Below are 25,046 nucleotides of genomic sequence, written 5' to 3'. Positions count from 1 at the left end.
TGTGGACGGTTTAAAACGTTCTCATTAACAACTATGGCTGAATCTTCTGGCAGTAGGTTTAAACCATTAAGTAAACCCATCGAAGAATATATTACAGAGCAGGAAAACAAAAACACTCGAGCAAAAACGCAGCGGAATGTGAAGCTGCTTTCTACATTTCTGCTGGAGAAAAACGAACAAAGAAAAATTGAAGACATCCAACCAGAAGAGCTCAGCCGTTACCTTAGTGAATTCATTCTTAGTGTGAAAAGAAAAGATGGCCAAGACTATGAACCATCGAGCCTTCGAGGGTTGTTCTCAAGTTTTAACCGGTATTTAAGTGAACGCAAATACTCAGGCACTCAGCGAGTATTATCGAAGACACTGTGTTTGATCAAGCAAGAAAATGTCTGGAAGCTCGCAGCAAACAACTGAAAAAAGAAGGCAAAGGGAACAGACCCAACGCAGCCGAAGCTTTGACTGATGTGGAGGAAAACATTCTTTTCGAAAAGAATTTACTGGGAATCTCAAATGTCGAAGCTTTGCTAAACACAGTCTGGCTTTTCAATTCAGTGCATTTTGGTTTGAGAGGCTGTGAAGAACATCGGCAGATGACTTGGGGCGACGTGGAACTTCACATGGAAGCCGACGGAACTGAATACCTAGAGTATTCTGAACGTCAAACGAAAACTAGAACGGGAGCTGAACCTCGAAATGTCAGAGCTGTTAAACCGAAGGCTTTCGCAGCACCAAACGGTCCACCTGAAAGAGATCCAGTTGCCGTTTACAAAATTTATTCCGAAAAGAGACCTGACGCGATGAATAAACCTGATGCGCCATTCTATCTCGCAATAAATTACACAAAAAGTCCTTCGTCGAAAAAACTGTGGTTTAAATCAAGTGCAATGGGTCAGAACAAATTGAATAGTCTGATGAAAACAATGGCGGAAAAAGGAGGCCTTTCAAGTAAACGACTGACTAATCACAGCGGTCGAAAACGCATGGTACAAAAACTAAACGACAGCGACATACCTCCCAGTCACATTATGCAGCTCTCAGGCCACAAAAATGTCCAAAGCATTAACAATTATAGCCACATTTCCCAACAACAGCAAAAAAAACATGTCAAGGATACTGAGTGCGACCTCGACTGAATCTTCTGCAAAAGTTCATCGAGCATTGGCTACAGAGAGTGAAGCTGAAACTCTGTCTTGTAGTTTTCAGTCGTCAAGCAGTCCAACATTGCCTGGAGCAAGTGTATTTAGCGGAGCCGTGTTTCATGGAGGACACTTTAACATTTCTATAAACACAGTAAGTCAGTCGCCTAATGCGTACTCAGAAACAAGAAAGCACACCTTCAAGCGTGTTAAACGTATTTTAGATTCTTCGGATGAAGATAGCCCTCCCTTGCAATAGCACGGTTACGTATTCTTAGTTCTTATTTCTATATTTCATTTTTGTACTTGTTGAGTGAAAAACTCTTGATATTCGATTTCTCTGATCCAATTTGAACAATTTTAAGACTCGAGAATAATCTCATGAAATGTCTTTTTTCAACGATTTTGTTGTTATTATCATTTTGTAAATTAGGGTACTTTCATTTTGTGTGCTTGTACCGGGGTATTATAACAATAAAAAAAAACAGTTCAGCGTGGAAAAAATCTCTGTATTTATAAAATAAACAAATTACAGCATGGAAAGTGCTTTGTACGGTGTTTACGCACTCGTTGTTTTGTATCAGAAATCTCACTCGTTCGCTCCGCTCACTCGTTCGATTTCTGTTACGTCAACAACTCGTGCGTAAACACCGTACGCGCGCACTTTCCATGAAGTAATCTATATAGCCCTTGTAGTGTAAGTGAAGTGGCGTATATTTTCGCCCAAAACTGACATCAGCTAGATGGATTTGCTGCAGGCTATACAAGTTGATCGTTTTCCAGCCATCTTGGGCCCTTTTTTATTCAGTCAAAACTTCCAAGATTTTCAGTCTGAAATCCAATGGAATGGGAACGTTTCGTGAATTTTTTTAAAAATTTAGGAACACGTTTTGAGAGCACCCTCTTTGATGGAATTTCCGGAATTATCAAATTTTCTGTGTTCCATTCGCGATGAGTCTTGGATATGGTGTCCCTGGCCGAGCGCGAGCTTCACGTGGACACGAAACACTCCAAAGTCTACCCAGCATGCCTTGTGTAGTAGATCACGTGACGTCCAAGTTCAGAGACCCGTTCCATTTGACCAGCGGAAATTCCGAAAACTTGAACCAGTAATTTTTGTCGAATGGAAGCGCCCCTTGACTCGTGCTTCGCACATGGATAATTCAGGATAGGAGAAGCCTTACCCTACTTTGGGTAACTCTCCGCCTGACAAAACTAAACCGAACAACTTTGAGCAATTCTGTGGATAGTTTGGAGAAAAACGTAGAATTTTGCTCAATGTTGCTGGACATTTTTTCTTTTTTTCCTTCTCGCGCGCGACTCGCACTTTACACGTTCACCACCAGCACATTCGGCTTTTGTTTTTTTTCTTCTTACAGCTTACAAATTTACGTACAGCGTTTGACTGTCCAATCATGGCAAAGGTGTTAACTTTTTTACCAATCGCGTGTCTTTTTCCCGCGCTTTCCGTACTGAGGTTTCGTTACCGCTTTTCTTTGGTTTTATAAGAGATTGAGAATTGTCAACTTTAAATTTCTCCTTACAATATCAATATATTCTCAAGCATAGAGGTATTGAGAATAAAGAACCCTATCAACCAGAGAATATTGTCTTTATTGGCGTGTCGCATTTTTTAATAAACAGCACGCAATGCACGCAGAAGCGATTACGTTACGTTACGTTTCTATTTTATTAAAAATTAACAGATAAAAAAGTAGCTGACAACTTCCGTGTTAAATGATAGAAAAAGTTCAAACACTGTCTCGTAATATTGTTTACAGCGCCCTTTGTTGTATGAAAAGAATGTAGAAATTTCTGTTACTAAATCTAATATAACTCATCAAATATAATTTGTTTGTTTCGTTTATACTTTGTATCAGTCCCTTCTAACTGCCCGGGGTGATTTTACTTTGTTTTCTGCACGGCGATTTCCAGTCGAGTTAAACTTTTCTTCTCTGTTCACGTTATTGATCAGTGGACCGCGCGCAACAGAAAAACAGACAGATCCTGCCCACAGCCTCATGGCATAAAGCGTTAAAGATGTACGTGCAAATCGCGTTTTATTTTGTTAAGCTATCAAATACAGTGTATTTATTGAATTTACACAGCTGGTGCTGCTGAAATTACAGTTGCTGCATAAATAATGAAAGGTTAATACTGTTTATATTGATTATCTTTTGGACGGTTGACTTTAGTTTTAATTAACAGAAATCATTTTGTCCGTGTTTCTATGTAACAATTAGACGGCTTGCTATCGAGGCGTAAAGGATTTCCTTTTTTCTGTCAGTTTTGTTTTAAATAAGAGCTGTTTTAATCAGTCAGCACAGATGATTGCTTTGATCTACTGAGAAAAGTGAATTTGAATACTAAAAAAAGTGGTTCGCCATGGTCTCGCCAACAATCTTAGGGGGCAGGCACAGGTCTCATTTAAAAATAAGTTAAGTGAAATTTCAGAACTAGGCGATTTTGTAAGGGCTTTGTAAAGGATTTTAACAGATTTCTGAACAGCCAAAATATATATTTGCGTCGTCGGAAACCTAAAAATGATGGTCCATTTTTATTTACAATTGCTGTATTAAAGCGCTGAAACCGTTAACAAGCATCTTTGGCCACGGATGGAAATGGATTACAATTTGAAGAATTGAGGCTATACTTTTCTAGTTGTTTCCGCGCATCTTCAAAAAAGAAAATCGGTATTTCTATCCGTGGTTTGATTTCTCTCTGCAAGTGAAGGTTATATCTTCCTTTAGATGATCAAGGCTTTTGTTTTCCATGGCTTAAGTTGTCGACCACTTATTTCAGAACTGTTAAGTGATTTTTGGCAAAAATCTGCCAAAACCTCTTTACGTAGCACCTGTAATAGTTACGTCAGGGTTGCCCTGTAGCAATAGTGTTTAGTTAAATACGCTTAGTTTGTGATCCAGGTAAGGTTTAACTGAGTTTCGTGATGATTTTCTCTGGTTGTCTTTGCAGTGTAGAAGTCTTTTCAACACGGCGCGATAGTCTTTAAAACGGTAGAAATAAATCACAGGGTTCATTGCTGAGTGCGAGAGCGCTAGCAGCAACAACCCGTCGTGTAAGGCCCCGTGAGTTGTCCTGGGTAAAGTTTGTCTTATCACTGTTAGAGGCGCAAAGCAAAGTGTGAACACTCCAACCACGAGCCCCATGGTTTTAGCCACTTGCTTTTCCATAGCGTGAGATTGATGTTGGCTTATTTGAAGTTCAGGTTGAATTTTTTCTGCTTCCAAACGACGACAAAAATTTTCACGTAGCAAGCAATGATGACAACGTAGCAAGCAATGGTCGCCGATGTAGCAAAAACCGTCGTGAAAACTGCGTGCGCGTCAAACGCGGCTGTCACGCCGTATACCAAAGACGACGTCCAACTGATTCCAAGAATTATGCGGATGCGAGCTCGCGTTATGTAAAATTTGTGTTTTAAAGGCCATGACATGACAAGAAAACGCTCAATGCTGACCCAACCAAGAATGAGTAAAGAAGCGAACGATGTAAGACTTATGACGACTCTTCGAGAGTACACAACGGCTTTGGATAAGCAGAATCCCTGTGTCTTTCGAAATGTCCAAACGGTGTTCAGTGGTAGAGCCAGAGCCGAAACCATCAGGTCTGCTACACTAAGATTTACGATGAATAGATTTGACACGGAATGCAATTTCGATGATGAAACAAGAATTAAAACGTTGCTCAAGCTGCCCAGAATTGTCGTGATTAAGTTAGCGATGGTGAGAGACATTCCTGTTGAAAAGTCGTAGCTGCAACTCACATTTGACACGTCAGAATCGTTGGTAGCCATTTGTGGACGCTTTCTCTACAAACGTGACCCTCAAATAAATGCCTCGCGTCTTAAACCTGCTTTTAACACTTTTCCACTGCCTTCTAGTTTTAATTTGAAAAAGGTGTTAGTTTACCAAACTCTTTGTTGTCATTATTTAAAATGCAAACAAGTCGCCTTGATTTTATGCGAGTCTTTTTGTTAGTTACAACTTATTGCGACCAGAAGTCAATTATCGCTTTATTGGAAGTACAGAGTGTTTGAATACGCATAGACCACTGTTTAAATGGCACCGGAAAACCGTTTGTAAAATAATAGAATTCATCCGCAACTCTTCATAACCTACAAAGGAACCCTTTTAAAACAATTGTTTGCACTAACAAAAGTGTCAAGCTTGGCTTTTTAATTATAACTTATTGTTCTGTTAAGAATAAACTTTTCGAGTTTGTATTTGCTGTTTTAAAGCTGTACCGCAATTTACATTTGTATCAGAAGTCTTCAAACCGAAACACACAAAAAATTGTTCACCAGTTAATGTATACTAGCATACAGAAAGAACGAAAAGCGAGCTTTTGTAAAGGGAAAAATGACAATTTTGATGGCGCAGATCGTTAAATTTCTTTTATATTTGTTCATTATAGTGAGACAATGTTAATCTGTAGTTCATTATGCAATGTTCCTGTGAGAAAACTGTAAAGCCTGGTTTTTTACTAGCGACGCAAGCACAAGCACACGGATAACCACTCTTATTTCACCGTGAAAACGGCTTCAACGCAAGCAAAAGCGCAAGCGCATTGTATTTTGATGCTTCTGCTTGTGCTTGACGCAAGCACAAGCACAAGGGTCAAAATTTGTCATTTTTGTGCGATTCCGCTTGTGCTTGCATCGCCAGTGAAAACCAGGCTTAAAAGAATCAGTGGCATATTCACCTGGGACATGCATCTTAAAAAGTCCCTTTTTGCTTTTATCCCCTTCCGGCGTAATTCTGGAAGGGGAATTCCCAGAATTAACTCCCACAAAAGTTCCCCGTGGAAGTTAGGTGAGAGTCCGCTTGAGAAGCGAACGTCGATGTTATTACTTTAAAATTACGACACAACAAAGGCAAAAAAAATCCTTGAAGCCCGACCGCTAGAGTAAACCAGAGCGTGTGTCAAGACACACAAAAATTTAATCATGTCCTTCATTTTTTTTCTGATAAGCAGATTAAGTTTTTTTTTTACCTGACAAGCTAAACAGGCGCGAAAACTCCTCAAATCCGAACTGCTGAGTAAACCGGCAAAAAAATAAATCTTTTTTTTGGCGCTTACTTGGGGCAAACAAGTTAGGTTTACTTTACACCGGAAGTGCTGAGCTATCGTTTATTGGGAGAGTATCTCAACAAGGCAAACTCCCAAGAAAAGAGAGAGTGTTATATATTTTTTATTATATTTTTATCTAATTTAGCGCGCGGTTTTCCATAATTTCGGTAATATTCGGAAGACTGCAGCAACCTTCGGAAAAGTTCAGAAATGTTCGTCACTGTCGACTAACATTCGGAAAATAAGAAAATTCTCGGAAACAATCAGAGTCGTTCGCTAATGTTCGGAAAATCTCCGGACTTGACCGCAACTATAAAATGATTGTCTACCATTTGACTTCCATAAAATTGAAAAAAATACAGAATTCTTCGGTCGAAGTAACCTGCGATCAGGCGTTATTTTTCTCGCGTCGGTGTAGTCAACGGAAAATCAAAAAAAAAAAAAACGGAAAGAACACTCCGCCGCGAAAAGAAAGGCTGATCGCAGGTTACGGTCGAAGATTTCGATTTACTACTGACACATTTTCATCACCCTCAACTCAAAACACAGCTGGATACCCAGGGGTTCCCTTCCAACGTTGATGCAATGGATTTGGCGCGAAATGTGATGACGTCACCGAATGACTTGTACCTGTTCCTCGCGCTTGCCCGAGAAAGGAGGAGAACCTTTAGGGGCAAGGCTTTAAAAAACACACTTCAGAGAGAAGTTAGATTAGAAAACTCTTATAACTCTTAATTTGTATTTTAAGTCTTTCTACCTGCTCGCCAAAATACTACAAGGCTCATAAAAATATGCAGCGAAATTTTCTTGACTAATAAGATATATCTTTCAATTGGTGTTTTAGGCAACGCCCCTGAAAGTAACAGCGAAGATGAAGAAGACCCGGATGTGAGAGAAGCTGTGAAGGAATTGGTACCCGATCTCGCCGCCGAGGACGACGAGGCTCATTTAAATCTGTCGCTAGAAGAAGAATCTTCTATTATCGCCGAATATAGAACACTGCTTTTATCTGCTGGATACGGCGCAAGCTCTGCTGCATTGGAATCCTAAAGAGAGTGACATTACATAATTTTACACAGTCGAACCTCTTACCAAAGGAACAGAGCGAGTGTCCGTGTTATTGAGATGTAGATTACATGAATTCTGGCTTCTTCTGGGACTTAAAGCAAGGAGAAGTTCACTCCAGAGTGGCCATTTATTTTCTTGACGCCAATAAAAAGTTTACACAAAGATATGTTATTCACCAAAATTTCAGCCTCCAACGTGCGCTTTAACCCTACGAAATCTTTCCCAAAATTTGACAACTGAACGCCGCCATCTTAGAGCTGGTAATGTATGCGTGACGTCAAAGAGCTCAGCTTGAAGTTTGGCGGGGAAATTTAAATACTCGAAACTCCTTGTTTCTTTGTAGCGGATTTTGTTTATCAAAATGCCTGTTTGTGCAGCTCCATTTTGCTCAAACAGAGCTCCAAAAAAATTCAAAAAACAAGGAGTTTTGACAATAAAAATTTCCCCGCCAAACTTCAGGCTGAGCTCTTTGACGTCACGCATACATTACCAGCTCCAAGATGGCGGCGTTCAGTTGTCGAGTTTTGGGAAAGATTTCGTAGTTATAGCGAACGTTGGAGGCTGAAATTTTGGTGAATAACATATCTTTGTGTAAACTTTTTATTGGCGTAAAGAAAATAAATAACCATTCTGGAGTGAACTTCTCCTTTAAGTGAACTGATATGTAATTTAGAGGTTTCCGTGTCATGGAGGTGTTTGTAAGGAGAGGTTGTCGAAATAGCGGTGTAACCCATCAGGGCGCGTCAACTGAAAACACTATAATTATTCGTTTGGTATACACAAGGTCAAGAGAAAATAAGGAGAAAGGCATTGACAGGCCTACACAGACTCCCCTATTGTGGTTTTACGTTAGCGACGCACGAGCCTTTAAAGTTTTACTCTGACGAGTATGTCTTTGAGCGATTTACCTCTTTTTGACCGGAGGCCTTTGTAAATTGTTTTCAGCAGTGGCTAATTGCGGATGAGACTCCAATGTTGCATCAGTATTTGTTTTAAATTTTTAACTCCTGGGTGGTTCGTTGTCACAAAAGGCATTATTTTGCATTTAGTTTTTTTATTTGTTTTTTAAAGGGCCGTTTGCCTTTCGGCAAAGAAGACATCAGATAAGTTTTTTTCAATTAGGCTTTTTGGATAAAGACGAAGGGAGTTTATATTGATACCGAATATTTATGATAGAGCATGTTTTAACTTAAGCGAAAGTTGGTGTATCGTTTTAATACCATATTTTTGCATATTATTATTTAATGTGTAAATTAGGTAGATTATGAATTATTTACTGAAAATTTTTAAAAAATTCCCCAAGAGGATTTCACAAGTTTATTAAATTTGTAAGCGACTGCTTTTCATGTGTCTTGTATTGGAAAGTTATTTGTACAGTGCCTAATGTAACGGAAAATTACAGTGTACAAAAAAATTCAGCCACAATCTCCCGTCAAATAAGAAACGCATAAAAATTTGATATATAAATTTCCATACGAAAATAAACCCCATTTACGTACATAGGGGGCATGGTTGGCGCAGTGGTGAGAGCGCTCGCCTCCCACCAATGTGGCCCGGGTTCGATTCCGGCCCGGTTCCATATGTGGGTTGAGTTTGTTGTTGGTTCTCCCCTTGCTCCGAGGGTTTTTCCCCGGGTTCTCCGGTTTTCCTCCCTCCTGAAAACCCAACATTTCCAAATTCGAATTCGACCTGGTTAGATAACCTGCATGATGTGGCATCCTCTCTAAACATAGCCATTTCAAAAGTCCTCCGAGAAATCAAACCTACATGAAAGTGACGTTGCCCAGAGTTATTTTCGCCATTTTACGTATCGTGTAAATTGCATGTCCAGCAGACTTTTTCAGGTTTACTTAAGTTGTACAAATCATGCTCACTAACACATTTTCCATCTTCCGGCCTACGGCCCGACATTCCCAGGACGGGAAGTTGACATAAAAACTGAGTATTTCCGGTGTTTCTGCTATTTCTGGAAAATAATCACCATTGCGTGATTGTCTTCTACTTCCGCAGTTCCGGAGTGCAGGCATATAAAGCATCTGTGAAAGCGTCGAGTTTAGCGCATTGAATACTTACGTTGGAGAAGAAATCTGAGTTATCTGGGGCATCTAAAGCTTTTCTCCTCTTGGAAGGTAAGCCGAGTTTTTCTGCGTTTTTTCTCAGTTCCCAGTTTAAACGCCATTTCAGGACATATTCATTGTTTTTTGTGAGTACCTTGTCGTTTTTCTCGGCGAGATATTAAGAGGACATATGCACAAATTTCAAACAAAAATGAAAATTCTTGGCAATAGCCCTGTAATGGATTTCGCTCATTCTCTTACCATGGGTAGGTCTCAATATGAAATAAATCACAGTATACTTTGTTTGGCTAAATATCGATTTGTTTTCGAGAAAATCGATAATTCTAAAATCCAGCAAAATTGACGCTTTTGGAGCTCAAAATTTATGCCGAGTTTGTTAGCTTCGCGTCGAAAAATAAAGCACTCTGGAAGAAAAATACCTATTTAATATCGAAGAATAACATCAAATTAGTACGTCGAAAGCAATTTCTGCTCTTAAAGTCCTTTTATTTACAAAATATAATTAAGTTTATTCGACACACTTTTGATTTAATTCAAAATAGGTCAAACTTATCGCTTTATTTAAGTATGAGCGAAGCGAAATAAATGGCCGAAAAATTGGTAATAGACAGATAAATGATTGTTCTTTTCGATACTAAAAGGATTTCCTAGGGAAATGATTTAGTGCGATGCTTTCAGATCTCAAAGTTGCTTAAAATTCGTTAATTTAACCGACCGTGACATTGTTGATCTTATCAACATTATGTAAACATTCCACGCAAAGGTTAATTTTCCCCATGTGAACTTCAACTGAGTAAAATAAAAACATAGACTTGCTTACCGTGGTGTTCGCTGATACATTGTAAATCCTGTTTTCCTCATTTACGACAAAACCTAAGCCCTCGGCGAAGCTGTTATCCAATTTTCTTGACGCGCCATTTGTAACTGATTTCCACGTCTTGAAGTGACAGTTATTTTCCACGCATTCTTGAAAACAGTCCTGAGTCTTAACTGATCAGTGTAAACAGGAATACGAAGTACTTTGCTTTAAATCAACTAAGCTTAGCAGCAGTAATAGATAAATCGATACAGCCGGCGAATCTTCGTTTCGAAAACCGCCATTTGAGATTTGTCGGCCCTTTGTCCTGCGGTATGCAGATAATTAATTCACACTTGAGTAACTTCCGGCACATGAAATCGACAACCACCGTGACCAGAAAGCACCCTGCTTTTTGGTGATTGGTTGAGGCACTATTTTTATCATTTTAACATAAGCTCTCAATGAAAAACTTTTGGGCTGAACTTGTACTAAGTTTCACTTCAGTAAGCCACCGTTCGAGAGAGTTGTTAAATGGTTGCATGAAAGCGCTTTTAACTTCCGGGTCGAAAGTTCTTCTGTTGCGTTGCTTCGCTTTGCTGCATATTTTTAATCCAGTTCTTACCCTTGTTCAAATTCTTGATTAGGCTAAGGCAAAACAGTTGTAGAGTCAACTCTCCCTTATTGAAGATCTCCATAAGACGGACACCTGCTGTTAGTCCTGTCCTTGCCGTTTTTTCGGTCATTTTTATACTCTAACCAGCTAGGCTACGTTTACACGGGACCGGACTGGAGCCGTTCCCAACTGGACCGGACCGGATCGGCCTCTGTTTACACGGAAGCGTTTGGCACCGATCCATGTGTTTACACAGGACGGTTCTGGAACCGGTCCGGAACGGTTCCATAACTTGACCTGCAAAATAGCAGGTCCAGTTTTGGTTCCATCCCGCACCGGTTCCAGAACGGCCCCGTGTAAACAGAAGGCCTATCCTATCCGTGTAATTAGAAGGCATATCCTATCCGAAAATCGGACCGAAACGTTCCGGACAGTAGCAGTGGTTGATAAATCGATTCGGCCGGCAAATCTTCTTTTCGAAAACTGAGATTTGTCGGCCCTTTGTCATGCGGTGTGCAGATAATGTATTTCACACTTGCGTAACTTCCGGCACATGAAATCGACAACCGCCGTGACCAGAAAGCACCCTGCGTTATGGTATAGTATTGGTTGAGGCACCATATTATTGCTATATTAATATAAGCTCTAAATGAAAAACTTTTGGGCTGAACATGTAATTAAGTTTCACTTCAGGTAGCTACCGTTTGTGAAAGTTGCTAAATAGTTGCATGACAGCGCTTTTAACTCCCGGGTCTAAGGTTCTTCTGTTGCGTTGCTTCGCTTTATAGTTTTTTTTTTTGTTCTTACCTTTGTCCAAGTTCTTGATTAGGTCAAGGCAAAACAGGTGAAAGCAAAATCTAAGATGTTATCGTTGGATCCGTCTTCCGTGAATGTTAAAAAATAATTTTTTTTATGACCATGTATATATTCTGTTGGGGTCCGGCGTAAACAAGGGAAGGTGCCCCCCGCCAGAGCTTGCGGGGAGGGACAAGCGCCTCGCCGTCAGGGAACCCAAATGTACTAAATATCATAGTCATTATATAAAAATTTTGTTTTTAAACCTGTTTTCCGGTGTGTTTTTAAGTTGATTTGGAAGCTATTAGGGGAAAACGATTTAAGTTTCAAATATTATCCGCAGTCTATTCCTTCATAAATAAGACGGTTATAATTATAATACGACTCAAGTTTCCAAACAACAAGAGATATAAAGTAATAACTTTATAATCACCTTAATTCTCAATTCAATAGGCGAACTTTATTAGGAAGGAGTTGTCGAAGCTGGGGTATTCCCCAAAAACGGCTCTGTGCCGTCCAATGAGGTCGTGGTTTTGGGTTCCCGATCTAGAACGGGATTTTCAATATCAGACGATATCTAGAACGAGATATGGTATTTTGAACACACAAAAGTTCCAAAATATCAGCAGCCAAAACGGGGTGACTTGTTTCTAGAACGCGGTATCTTTTGAATGCAAGTTCTTTCTAACTGAATACCAGAGGCCCTTCCAATTACGCTAGTAAAAAGGGAATGTTATGCTTCTAACAATGCTTGTTTTTTGTCCGATATAATGCTCAACTGTAATTATGCTCATTTTTTTTTTAATAATGCTACTTTGGTATAAATGCTTTGTTGTACTTTGCAGAAATAAATACAAAATATGGCATCACGTCAGAAGTCCATCACAAGCTTCTGATTACGTGTACTTTTCTTCACCTAGCTTAATCTAATGAAGTGAAAAGCACCCTTTCCTTAATTTTTACACCAATATACACCTTGGTGTAAACAGTCATAAATGTTCAGCGTTTTATAAATTGTTTACCGTGGCTGGTATTACAACTGCATATACATGATATATGGTCCCTTTTTTCCCCACCCCTTCCCACCTTTCCTTCCCGCTTTTATTTCGCCCAATCCTCCACAGGAGAAAGAAGGAGAGCTTGTTTACAGGCTAGACTACACAGCGGAATATATATTTTTAACTAACATTCACGGAAGACGGATCCAACGACGCCATCTAAGGTTTTGTGTACAGCCAACTCTCTCTGAAACGGGTACCTTCGGGACCGGCTCCAACTCAGTTCGTCTAAAAGAAATCTCCGTCTTATAGGGATTTTAACGTCGTTTCAAATTTTCCACTGAAGAAGGGACAAGAATTTGAACAAGGGTAAGAACTGGATAAAAAATATGAAACAAAGCGAAGCAACGCAACAGAAGAACTTTCCACCCGGATTTCATGCAACCATTTAACAACTCTCTCGAATTGTGGCTAACTGAAGTGAAACTTTATTACAAGTTCAGCCCAAAAGTTTTTCATTGAGAGCTTATGTTAAAATGATAAAAATAGTGCCTCGACCAATATTTCGAAAAGGAGGGTGCTATCTGGTCACGGTGGTTGTCGATTTCATGTGCCGGAAGTTACTCAAGTGTGAATTAATTATCTGCATACCGCAGGACAAAGGGCCGACAAATCTCAAATGGCGGTTTTCGAAACGAAGATTCGCCGGCCGTATCGATTTATCTACCACTGCTGCTAAGCTTTAAGTTGATTTAAAGCAAAGTACTTCGTATTCCTGTTTACACTGATCAGTTAAGACTCAGGACCGTTTTCAAGAATGCATGGAAAATAACTGTCACTTCAAGACGTGGAAATCAGTTACAAATGGCGCGTCAAGAAAATTGGATAACAGCTTCGCCGAGGGCTTAGGTTTTGTCGTAAATGAGGAAAACAGGATTTACAATGTATCAGCGAACACCACGGTAAGCAAGTCTATGTTTTTATTTTACTCAGTTGAAGTTCACATGGGGAAAATTAACCTTTGCGTGGAATGTTTACATAATGTTGATAAGATCAACAATGTCACGGTCGGTTAAATTAACGAATTTTAAGCAACTTTGAGATCTGAAAGCATCGCACTAAATCATTTCCCTAGGAAATCCTTTTAGTATCGAAAAGAACAATCATTTATCTGTCTATTACCAAATTTTCGGCCATTTATTTCGCTTCGCTCATACTTAAATAAAGCGATAAGTTTGACCTATTTTGAATTAAATCAAAAGTGTGTCGAATAAACTTAATTATATTTTGTAAATAAAAGGACTTTAAGAGCAGAAATTGCTTTCGACGTACTAATTTGATGTTATTCTTCGATATTAAATAGGTATTTTTCTTCCAGAGTGCTTTATTTTTCGACGCGAAGCTAACAAACTCGGCATAAATTTTGAGCTCCGAAAGCGTCAATTTTGCTGGATTTTAGAATTATCGATTTTCTCGAAAACAAATCGATATTTAGCCAAACAAAGTATACTGTGATTTATTTCATATTGAGACCTACCCATGGTAAGAGTATGAGCGAAATCCATTTAAGGACTCTTACCGACATATGTTTGACCGTAGGAAACCTGTGCTCTTAAGAGTTATTTTGCCACAATTTAAGAATGCCGGTCTCTAAGAATCAGACAATTTCTCAATTTCGCGGCAAGAGGATGGAACTTCGATTTCTTTCATACTTTTATGTTAGATAGGCTAGGGTATAACTTAAATCACTGTATAGTTCTTTCGATTGAATATCCTTTTATTTTAAAGAAAAATGCAAATAACAAAAATCCGTTAAAATCGTCATTTGAGGCGCTAAATTATTCATGATTTTTTCACGAGTTTGAGAGCCTCGCGTGCAAAAACAAATCACTCTACCGTCTTTTAAACACTCAAACCATAGTTAGCAATCTTTAAACATCTACTGAAATGATTTTGGGAAATATTGCGTTGTTCTTTGTAGACAAAATAATTTTATTTCGAAGGCATACAATTCACTGCCGTAAAAGTACTTGGTAAATAAAATTAATTTTCACCATGTGCGAAACCTTCAAATCGTTTAAGCTTCTGGTGGTTGAATGTTAGAAGAATGGTGTATAAATCCCTGTAAAAATTTCTCCGGGCAAATGATTAAAAGCGACGTGAGATCTTTTCGAATTCGGTTAAATATGCAAATATTTGACCTTCCGCGGTCAACTTTGAAGTTACGGGTCAGAAATAATTTTTGTTCCGTGTTCCAAGTCCTAACCCATTTAAGACCAAATTAAGCATATGAAAAAAATATGTCATTTTCTAACCTTTATCTGCTGTAAAAGGTAGGTTCGAAGACCATTTTAGCATGATTACGGCTCTTATCATTCGTCGCATCTGAGCTTCGTTTTCCTTCCGCGGTCAACTTTGAAGTTACGGGTCAGACATGAATGACATGAATATTTCAATCCGTGCACAAGTCTTAACCCATTTTGGGTCAAAATAATCACACACAAAAACATTATGAAATATTCTAACCTTTATCTGCTGTAAAAAGCAGGTCCGAAGGCCTTTTAAGCACGATTCCGGCTCTAAGCATCCGTAGTAATTTGAGCTTCGTTTGTGTAAGTATGTCATATTTAGTGGTCGAAATCCAATCTGTGATCAACTTTCGGCGCTTCTTGTCACCACTGCATCTTCTTCGACGGCATACGCCGATTGTTATTATTGCCTCGTTAATAGTACACAAAAAAATAACATCTGATCGCTAAACGGCATGATGTCGGCGCTTACAGTAGCTTACAGTCCCATCTTGCAATGGGCCGTCTGTTCGTCACGCAATACTGTGTCATGGACATTTTTTTAGGGGGTGGTAGGCGGGTGTGGGAAAGGTTGAATATGCGGAAATGCTTGATTTAATACTTTATGACAAGTACGTACTCGAGCCAGCAACAACAACAACAACAACAACAAGTACAGTGATATCTTTTGGCAGACAAGATAAAGCACACGTACTGTCAGTTGATAAGCGTTTGATACAGTGTAATGCAATGCAACTGTTCGCGAATTCGGTTGCTCGCGCGGGGTTGGTTGTAATACCGGGAGTGGAAGGAGGATATAAATCTTTACTAAACAAGTAGAGTTTTTAAGTAGTTATTCCCTTTTTTACTGTAAAACCGAAAACGAAGAGAAAACCGGGCTCGCGTCTATGTTTTTTGGGGGGTGAGGGAGTGGGGGCCGGGGGGTTCTTGGTTGGTTGGTTAGCAAAGTTTTATTTTTTTTTTTTACAAAGATACCTAACCAAATATCGCATGTCCTGTATAAATGGTTAATGATAGAAGTAACGATAAGTTTTGATTTTTTTTTCGTGATCGAGTGGCAACTTAATAAAAACATTGCATCGCAATTTCTTTTCGCCCTACGGTAAATCTGGGTGACCTGTGGCTTCGGGTGGTCATTCGTCAACCTGTAACAAAGTACTTTCTTGGGGTGCCGTTTTGAACATACTGTCGAATTCATGATGTCTAAATTCAACAATAACTAATTTGAAGTTTAAACGAAATTAAAACATGTTAAAAAAACTCAGTGCTAAAACTCTTTGCTAAAAAGGATCAGCAAATTGCTATGGCAATTCGGCGTGTGAAAAAATCGCCAAATTTAATTTAGTGGCTTCCTAAGTAAACAAAACCTTGGTCGTGCTAGTTATTGGCACCGTCTGTTTGCTTAAAGGCTGCGCGTGAACAATTTTTTCAAAGTTCAGTTTATTTCACTGGAAATGGAAGGTTGTTGTTCTTTTAAGGCCCTTGTTCGTGGAGTTTGCGGTTTTGATTCTAAAGATCGAAAGCGTCACACTGAAATCGCTCCTCTACTGTCGTGTGAGAAGGACATCAGCAGTCACAAGTCCCAGTATTAATTTAGTTAACTCTAACATGACTCTTTCCTGTGAAAAACCAAACTTCAGAAGCTAGCTATTTGTTTAGTGTTTTCAAGGCAGCTCTTGAAAACTTCGTTAAGGCCCAAAACCGAAAAATAACAATCTATTCAAGGGGAGGAAAAGCGTTCCTTGCCGACACAAATAACGGCTAACCGCACACGGCAAAACACAAATCTTTATAAAATCGCTTTACTAATACTTAAACAAAAAGTTCAGTTTTAAGATACCTTTTTTTTCGTTTAGCTCGGCGTTTATTTTAGCTGATAGAATTTAGGTACCATATCTAAGGATCACACCCGGAACACATTGCCAAAATGATACCCTTCTTATGGATCGAGAACCTCAAGAAATATTCCCTATCCCGGAGTTTTCATAACCTGCGATCAGGAGTTATTTTTCTCGCGGCGGAGAAAGCCTGATCGCAGGTTAGAGTTTTCAGAGCAACTCTCACCCGGACGATCACACTTTACGACCTGATACTGGGTTCAAACCATTTACTTCTTTACTATATTAAGACTGTATAACGAAGTTTTCAAGAGCTGCCTTATAAACTTATGAAGTTTGGTTTTTCACGGGAAAGAGTCATGTTAGAGTTAACTAAATTAATACTGGGACTTGTGACTGCTGATGTCCTTCTCACACGACAGTAGAGGAGCGATTTCAGTGTGACGCTTTCGATCTTTAGAATCAAAACCGCAAACTCCACGAACAAGGGCCTTAAAAGAACAACAACCTTCCATTTCCAGTGAAATAAACTGAACTTTGAAAAAATTGTTCACGCGCAGCCTTTAAGCAAACAGACGGTGCCAATAACTAGCACGACCAAGGTTTTGTTTACTTAGGAAGCCACTAAATTAAATTTGGCGATTTTTTCACACGCCGAATTGCCATAGCAATTTGCTGATCCTTTTTAGCAAAGAGTTTTAGCACTGAGTTTTTTTTAACATGTTTTAATTTCGTTTAAACTTCAAATTAGTTATTGTTGAATTTAGACATCATGAATTCGACAGTATGTTCAAAACGGCACCCCAAGAAAGTACTTTGTTACAGGTTGACGAATGACCACCCGAAGCCACAGGTCACCCAGATTTACCGGAGGGCGAAAAAAGATTGCGATGCAATGTTTTTATTAAGTTGCCACTCGATCACGAAAAAAAAATCAAAACTTATCGTTACTTCTATCATTAACCATTTATACAGGACATGCGATATTTGGTTAGGTATCTTTGTGAAAAAAAAAAATAAAACTTTGCTAACCAACCAACCAAGAACCCCCCAGCCCCCACCCCCTCACCCCCCCCCCCCAAAAAAAAAATAAAATAAAAATAAAACATAGACGCGAGTTTTTCTCTTCGTTTTCGGTTCTACAGTAAAAAAGGGAATAACTACTTAAAAACTCTACTTGTTAAGTAAAGATTTATATCCTCCTTCCACCCCCGGTATTACAACCAACCCCGCGCGAGCAACCGAATTCGCGAACAGTTGCATTGCATTACACTGTACCAAACGCTTATCAACTGACAGTACGTGTGCTTTATCTTGTCTGCCAAAAGATATCACTGTACTTGTTGTTGTTGTTGTTGTTGTTGCTGGCTCGAGTACGTACTTGTCATAAAGTATTTTATTTCATAGGTACTGAGATTTACTCATGAAAATCGTAGGGAGTAAAAATCGTACTGATTCAGAGCTTAGCCAATCAGGAGCACGAACGACAAAATTTCACTGTGAAAAAATATCGTTCGTCCAATTAGCAACGCGAACGACGAATTTTCACTGGTGATGAATGAACGTATTGAAGGAAACGTCATCCCACAGCCGCTGCCGACAAGAAAACCCGCGCTTTGAAAAATGGCCGAGGGAAGGTTTGCTTCTGTTTCTTCAGTTGAAGAATTCATTTTAGAACAGGAAAACAAAAACACCGCGGCAAAAAACTGAACGAGATGTAAAATTGCTTGAAAGATTTTTGATAACGAAGAACGAAGACAGAAAAATAGAAGATATTCCGGCTGTTGAGCTGAATGAATACATCAGCCAATTCATCATTGCCGTCCGCACCAAAGATGGAAATAAATACGAGCCGACTTCTCTTCGAAGTTTAGTGGCTAGCTTCGAAAGACATCTGAAGAAAAAGAGCTATTCTGTAAGCATAATCAACGACTTGGTGTTTGAGAAAACCAGGAAAGTTCTACAGTCTAAACAAAAGCAGCTAAAAAAGCAACGAAAAGAAAATAAACCGAAAGCGTCGGTAGCTTTGACAAGCGAATATTGTGCGAGAAGGGTTTGCTCGGTATGTGTAGTCCCGAGGCACTTCTAAACACGCTCTGGCTAAACAACACTCTTCACTTCGGACTCTGTGGGTGCCAAGAACATCGTGATATGTGCTAGGGAGTAAGCTACTGAAAACGGCAAGCGGAGTCGAGTACTTGGAGTTCAATGAAAGACAAACAAAAACTAGAACGGGATCAGACTGCAGCGATGTCAGAACCGTACCGCCGAAAATGTTTGCGACCGACGGAAAATAAATTGACTGAAATAAATTGTGATTTATCTTTTTGACTTAACTTTGTTATTGGCACGGCTTCCTTTATTAACAGACATTTGACTTAACTTAAAAATTTTGAATGCTGCAGATCTTTGATTTACTCAGTTGTTGAGCACTTGAATGGTTTTACAGTGTCATTTATTTGTGCAAATAAATTTGTCTACTCAGTAGCACGGAAAAGAAAATCTCAGTACCTATGAAATAAACATATTACAGCATGGAAAATGCTTTGTACGATTTTTATTCACTCGTTGATACGTATCAGAAAACTCACTCGTTCGCTACGCTCACTCGTTCGTTTTCTGACACTACTCAACTCGTGAATAAAAATCGTACGCGCGCACTTTCCATGAAGTAATCTCTATAAATCAAGCATTTCCGCATATTCAACCTTTTCCACACCCGCCTACCACCCCCTAAAAAAATGTCCATGACACAGTATTGCGTGACGAACAGACGGCCCATTGCAAGATGGGACTGTAAGCTACTGTAAGCGCCGACATCATGCCGTTTAGCGATCAGATGTTATTTTTTTGTGTACTATTAACGAGGCAATAATAACAATCGGCGTATGCCGTCGAAGAAGATGCAGTGGTGACAAGAAGCGCCGAAAGTTGATCACAGATTGGATTTCGACCACTAAATATGACATACTTACACAAACGAAGCTCAAATTACTACGGATGCTTAGAGCCGGAATCGTGCTTAAAAGGCCTTCGGACCTGCTTTTTACAGCAGATAAAGGTTAGAATATTTCATAATGTTTTTGTGTGTGATTATTTTGACCCAAAATGGGTTAAGACTTGTGCACGGATTGAAATATTCATGTCATTCATGTCTGACCCGTAACTTCAAAGTTGACCGCGGAAGGAAAACGAAGCTCAGATGCGACGAATGATAAGAGCCGTAATCATGCTAAAATGGTCTTCGAACCTACCTTTTACAGCAGATAAAGGTTAGAAAATGACATATTTTTTTCATATGCTTAATTTGGTCTTAAATGGGTTAGGACTTGGAACACGGAACAAAAATTATTTCTGACCCGTAACTTCAAAGTTGACCGCGGAAGGTCAAATATTTGCATATTTAACCGAATTCGAAAAGATCTCACGTCGCTTTTAATCATTTGCCCGGAGAAATTTTTACAGGGATTTATACACCATTCTTCTAACATTCAACCACCAGAAGCTTAAACGATTTGAAGGTTTCGCACATGGTGAAAATTAATTTTATTTACCAAGTACTTTTACGGCAGTGAATTGTATGCCTTCGAAATAAAATTATTTTGTCTACAAAGAACAACGCAATATTTCCCAAAATCATTTCAGTAGATGTTTAAAGATTGCTAACTATGGTTTGAGTGTTTAAAAGACGGTAGAGTGATTTGTTTTTGCACGCGAGGCTCTCAAACTCGTGCAAAAGTCATGAATAATTTAGCGCCTCAAATGACGATTTTAACGGATTTTTGTTATTTGCATTTTTCTTTAAAATAAAAGGATATTCAATCGAAAGAACTATACAGTGATTTAAGTTATACCCTAGCCTATCTAACATAAGAGTATGAAAGAAATCGAAGTTCCATCCTCTTGCCACAAAATGTTGGATTCTAAGCGACCGGCATTCTTAATAACTTGATATATAAAAGCTGAAAGTTAAACGTGCCCAATCCAATTTCTCTGCCCTTTATTCAATATTTTTTTTGTTCTTTAGAGGAAATGCGTGACGGGCAACAACAACTATTCGAAACCGAATACATGTTTCTTTAGACCTGTAAATTTTATTCACATCGGATTTTCACTTGTCCCGTCGTATGTCATGCTAGATGGGGAAATCTTGCTGGTATTTTTCAATTTCGTTGCAATACGTATAAATTTGAAGTTTTCTGAAAATCAAGTGAGGTCGTGACTTATGAAATCAGATTTACAATCAAACCGGATGTCTTTTGATGGGAACTGTGTAATTTACGTTGTGGAGCAATGTTTCAATACTGATTGACAGTAACAACTTGTCACTTTTATTTTAAATTTGCTTGAGCGAGTTGCCATTTTCATTTTGCCGTTTTAAACGAGACACCACCAGGTTGAATCCCATACGTTTTATACGGGAAAAATGAAAACCGAACTAATAACTTGCTTGAGCAAATTTACCTTATTATAGGAAATTACGATACATGATATTAACGCGAATTTCGAAAATTCGCGTTAATTTGATTACGCGTAAATTTTGTTCGCGTTGTTAAAATGCTTCCTTATATTCCTATAATAAGGTGAGTTTCCCCAATGGTCGCGGGTCGCGGGTCGCGGGTTTCAAGTCGCGTGTCGCGGGTTTTAAATAAGTCGCGGGTTTTGAAAAAGTCGCGGGTTTTGAAAAAAGTCGCGTGTTTTTAAAAAGTTGCGAGTTTTCGATAGAAACCAATTATTTCTCAGTAAAATTCATTCAAACAAATTTAAACTCGTTTTCTTGGGAACTACGTTACAAAGTAGCCAATTACTTTGCGGGTTAAACAATCAAATTACGAACTTCGGAACAAACTCCCCAACTTTGGTCCGGCTAAACTTCCCAAGTTTGCAAGTTGAGGAGGAACAAGACATGTTGCTCGAAAGTCATGTTCATGTCGGAAATTCAGGTGAAGAAAACATGGCAGCAGCGGTAATGTTTCAGCGATTCCAGTGGCTAGAGTTACAAAATATTTGGTTCAGTGAAGTTGAAGAGCCTGACGTCGTTTCGCATGAGCGATCTGCCGATAAATAAATTTTACGTCGGCTGAAATTTTGTCAAATTTAACTTTTTATATACAGCAAATACATCTTTAAAATTTTTGTGAAGCTTTAACTTCAATGTCAAGTCTTCTGCGTTTGTAAACCGAATGAAACTGGACGGCTTTACCGATCTTCACGTGAAATTAATTTTATACAAATGCGAAAGAGTCAGACAAATTTGAATTAAAAGTCGCGACACGTTTACGGCTCAATTCTATTTTTATGGTACGTGTTTTCTTCCGATGATTTAGCGAAGCAAAAACATTTCTGTCAACATAACTACAGAAGGGTTTTTAAAATCTGCGCCAGTTAAAAATATTTTAAAGAGTTTTTGCTACAGAATACTAGTAAAATATATTTATCAACCGTACGCGTTCAATCATGAATACTTTGGTTCAACTTCATGATCGCTCGCGCGCAACGTTGTTTTCAAACTTAAAAGCTTGATTGCAAATCATGCAATGTTTGATACCCAATTTGAACATTTTTTTTTTTTCAGGACGTGATGCAACGGACGGTATATGTAATCCTTATCCTTATACTTACTGTAGGTCAGAACGTTGATACCGACGCCGTGCTTGTTCAAACAACTATTTTGAAACTCGAACAGCTAGAATCGCTGAAATATTTCTGCCACCACTTTGTAACGTGTCTCGTTCCTCCTCAACTTGCAAACTTGGGAAGTTCAGAAGTTCAGTCGGCAAAGTTTGGGAAGTTTGTTCCGAAGTTCGCAATTTGATTGTCTAACTCTGAACTCGTAACGTTACTTCGCCATTTGATTGTCTAACTCTGAACTCGTAACGTTACTTCGTAACGTAGTTCCGAAGAAAACGCGATCATTTTAAAACCGGCGTCTTTGCAACCGGTTTAAATTTGTTTGAATGAATTCTACTGAGAAATAAATGCATTCTATTGAAAACTCGCAACTTTTTAAAAACACGCGACTTTTTTCAAAACCCGCGACTTTTTCAAAACCCGCGACTTATTTAAAACCCGCGACACGCGACTTGAAACCCGCGACCCGCGACCCGCGACCATTAGGGAAACTCTAATAAGGTAAACTGAAAGTTGCATGTTGGGTTGAGCAAACTGTCAATCAAATATTGAAACATCGCACCACGACATTACAGAACATCCTGTTTGACTGTATTTTACCAAAACGGTTCGACATTCAAAATTAGACTTAATCAAAAATTCGAATTTAGAAATTTGTGTTATGGGATTAGTTGTGTTGATAGATCCTTTTGAAAATCGCGGTTTTAAACTGGAAAACTTTAATCGATTTCTCAGAAATTTCATAATCAGCTGACAGAAGAGTCTTACAATGTAAAACTATACCAAATTACAGGTTATGAGTAGTCATTAACATTAACATTTTGATTTGTTTTGTTTTGTTTAGGTCCATACCAAGTTTCCAACAAAAATGTTGACTATGTATAATACTGATATTAGTTTTGGCACTTTGTATTTACTCAGTATTTCTCCTTTGTCAGGTTATTCGTGCTGGTTTCTGACGTGTTTTTGCTGATAAGGCAGAAAATGGAAAACAAAGTCAAGGGTTGTTCAGTCGGCTGAAATTCGCGGGTTGTTTTACGTCGGCTGAAATTTTGTCAAATTTAACTTTTTATATACAGCAAATACATCTTTAAAATTTTTGTGTATAATACTGATATTACCAAGTTTCCAACAAAAATGTTGACTATGTATAATACTGATATTAGTTTTGGCACTTTGTATTTACTCAGTATTTCTCCTTTGTCAGGTTATTCGTGCTGGTTTCTGACGTGTTTTTGCTGATAAGGCAGAAAATGGAAAACAAAGTCAAGGGTTTTAACATAACAAAGAGGGAAATCATCCACACCTTTAATGACTTCAATGAAGACTATGAGAACGTAGAATTCACCGCTGTTATGACAACCGACCACTACCGCCCAGGAAAACCCTACAAACTGTTCAATTTCCAAGGTCGAAGTCAAGTCCAGTTTACTTTTGATCTGCCAGAGAATATCAAGAAACCAACATGCCTCCATCTTACCACAACTGAAGGTTGCTGGTCTGGAATGATTGATATTTTCGTGAATGACAACCTTTGCATCGAGAAACTTGAGTCAGCCGGGGCAAATTGGCAAACGCGAGAAATAAAATTAGAAGTGGACAGTGGACAGTTAAAACCCAAAAACAACAAAATCACAATGAAGTTACGTAATGATACGGAGTTTGTTTACTGGCTGTACGCTGCTGTCATAGAAGTGACTTACATTGTTCCATTCACTCTAGCTGACATTGCAGCCAATGCTGTTGCCACCATGACCAAAGATGGACAAATTTCGGAAGAAGCAGTTAATGATGAAAAGCGTCTTCCAAAAGTCGTGACTCGCAGTATTTATGAGTGGATGTAATGAAGCTGATTAATATAACTTGTATAAATCTTAAAATTAATGATTAAATGAAAAGATCAAAAAATGAGACATCATAACTAAATATTAAACAATCTCATATGAAAGGAGTGGGCATGCTCGTCTCACTTAATGTCGTCTCACTTAAGATGTTCTGAGCAAACAACAACAACAATCTTCTTAGCAGTCACAAAAGTCCTTCTAAAAATAAGCCCTCCCAAATTTTGGCTAATGAGCTTTTTTGCCTAAAAATAGGTTCCCCCCGCCCCACCCCCACTTGCTTTGTAACGACCAAAACTGTTGAAAATGCTCTGGATGTTATCAATGATTACGGGGCTTTTTCCGGAATGAGCAGTCTCAATTAAAACTGGTTGATCAGGCCCTTCGGCGTAGCAACGACGCAAAACCTTACAGTAGGTAATGGCCAAACGGATCGGAAAAAGCCCTCAGCATCTTTATCTGTTATACAGTCGACTCTTTCTTAATGAACACCTCTATAAGACGAACACCTCCGTAAGACGGACACCTGGTGACGGTCCCTGACCTTTTTCAGTCATTTTACTGTAACCAAACTCCCTTTAAGACGGACATCTCTCTAAGACGGACAACGGACACTTTGAAATCATTAACGGACACTTGAAAAGTGTTTTTATCATGTTTTATTTGCGTAAATACTTCCAAACTTTATATGGATACGTGTATACCAAGCTTACTAACCACAAACAATGATGCTTTAACGGATTACTTTTCTGGTTGCGTGTATGGGCACTAAAGAAGTCGTTTTCTAAATTACAGTATTACAGTTTGTAGAAGCTCTTAACTTTTGCATTGAGAAGCGAATACGCTCAT

General features: G+C 38.8%; 2 protein-coding genes and 2 pseudogenes across 2 annotated transcripts in view; 3 read left to right on the top strand and 1 right to left on the bottom strand.

Moving 5' to 3' along the window:
• The window catches only part of LOC144630207 (NEDD8 ultimate buster 1-like), a 28,444-nt gene extending 19,808 nt beyond the window's left edge, over nt 1-8,636 (top strand). The window contains exon 17 of the mRNA XM_078488534.1: nt 7,072-8,636. Within this exon, the coding sequence (XP_078344660.1) occupies nt 7,072-7,277 (206 nt within the window). The 3' untranslated portion in view covers nt 7,278-8,636. The remainder of the gene's footprint in view (nt 1-7,071) is intronic.
• On the bottom strand, nt 2,598-5,172 carry LOC144630500 (trace amine-associated receptor 1-like; annotated as a pseudogene).
• Nucleotides 8,637-9,343: 707 nt separating the features above from the next.
• Nucleotides 9,344-24,204, top strand: LOC144631002 (uncharacterized). Its single transcript, XM_078489365.1, has 2 exons — nt 9,344-9,424; nt 23,564-24,204. Exon 2 carries the CDS (start codon nt 23,610-23,612, stop codon nt 24,198-24,200), a length of 591 nt encoding a protein of 196 aa, XP_078345491.1. The 5' UTR covers nt 9,344-9,424; nt 23,564-23,609; the 3' UTR covers nt 24,201-24,204.
• On the top strand, nt 18,130-19,036 carry LOC144630461 (uncharacterized protein KIAA1958-like; annotated as a pseudogene).
• Nucleotides 24,205-25,046: the final 842 nt, after the last annotated feature.

This window comes from Oculina patagonica, chromosome 11, assembly GCF_052425735.1.
Source record: "Oculina patagonica isolate OP01 chromosome 11, crgOcupat, whole genome shotgun sequence".
Taxonomy (NCBI): Eukaryota; Metazoa; Cnidaria; class Anthozoa; order Scleractinia; family Oculinidae; genus Oculina; species Oculina patagonica.
Note: the sequence above shows the minus strand (reverse complement) of the source record. Positions and strands in the feature narration are given on the sequence as shown.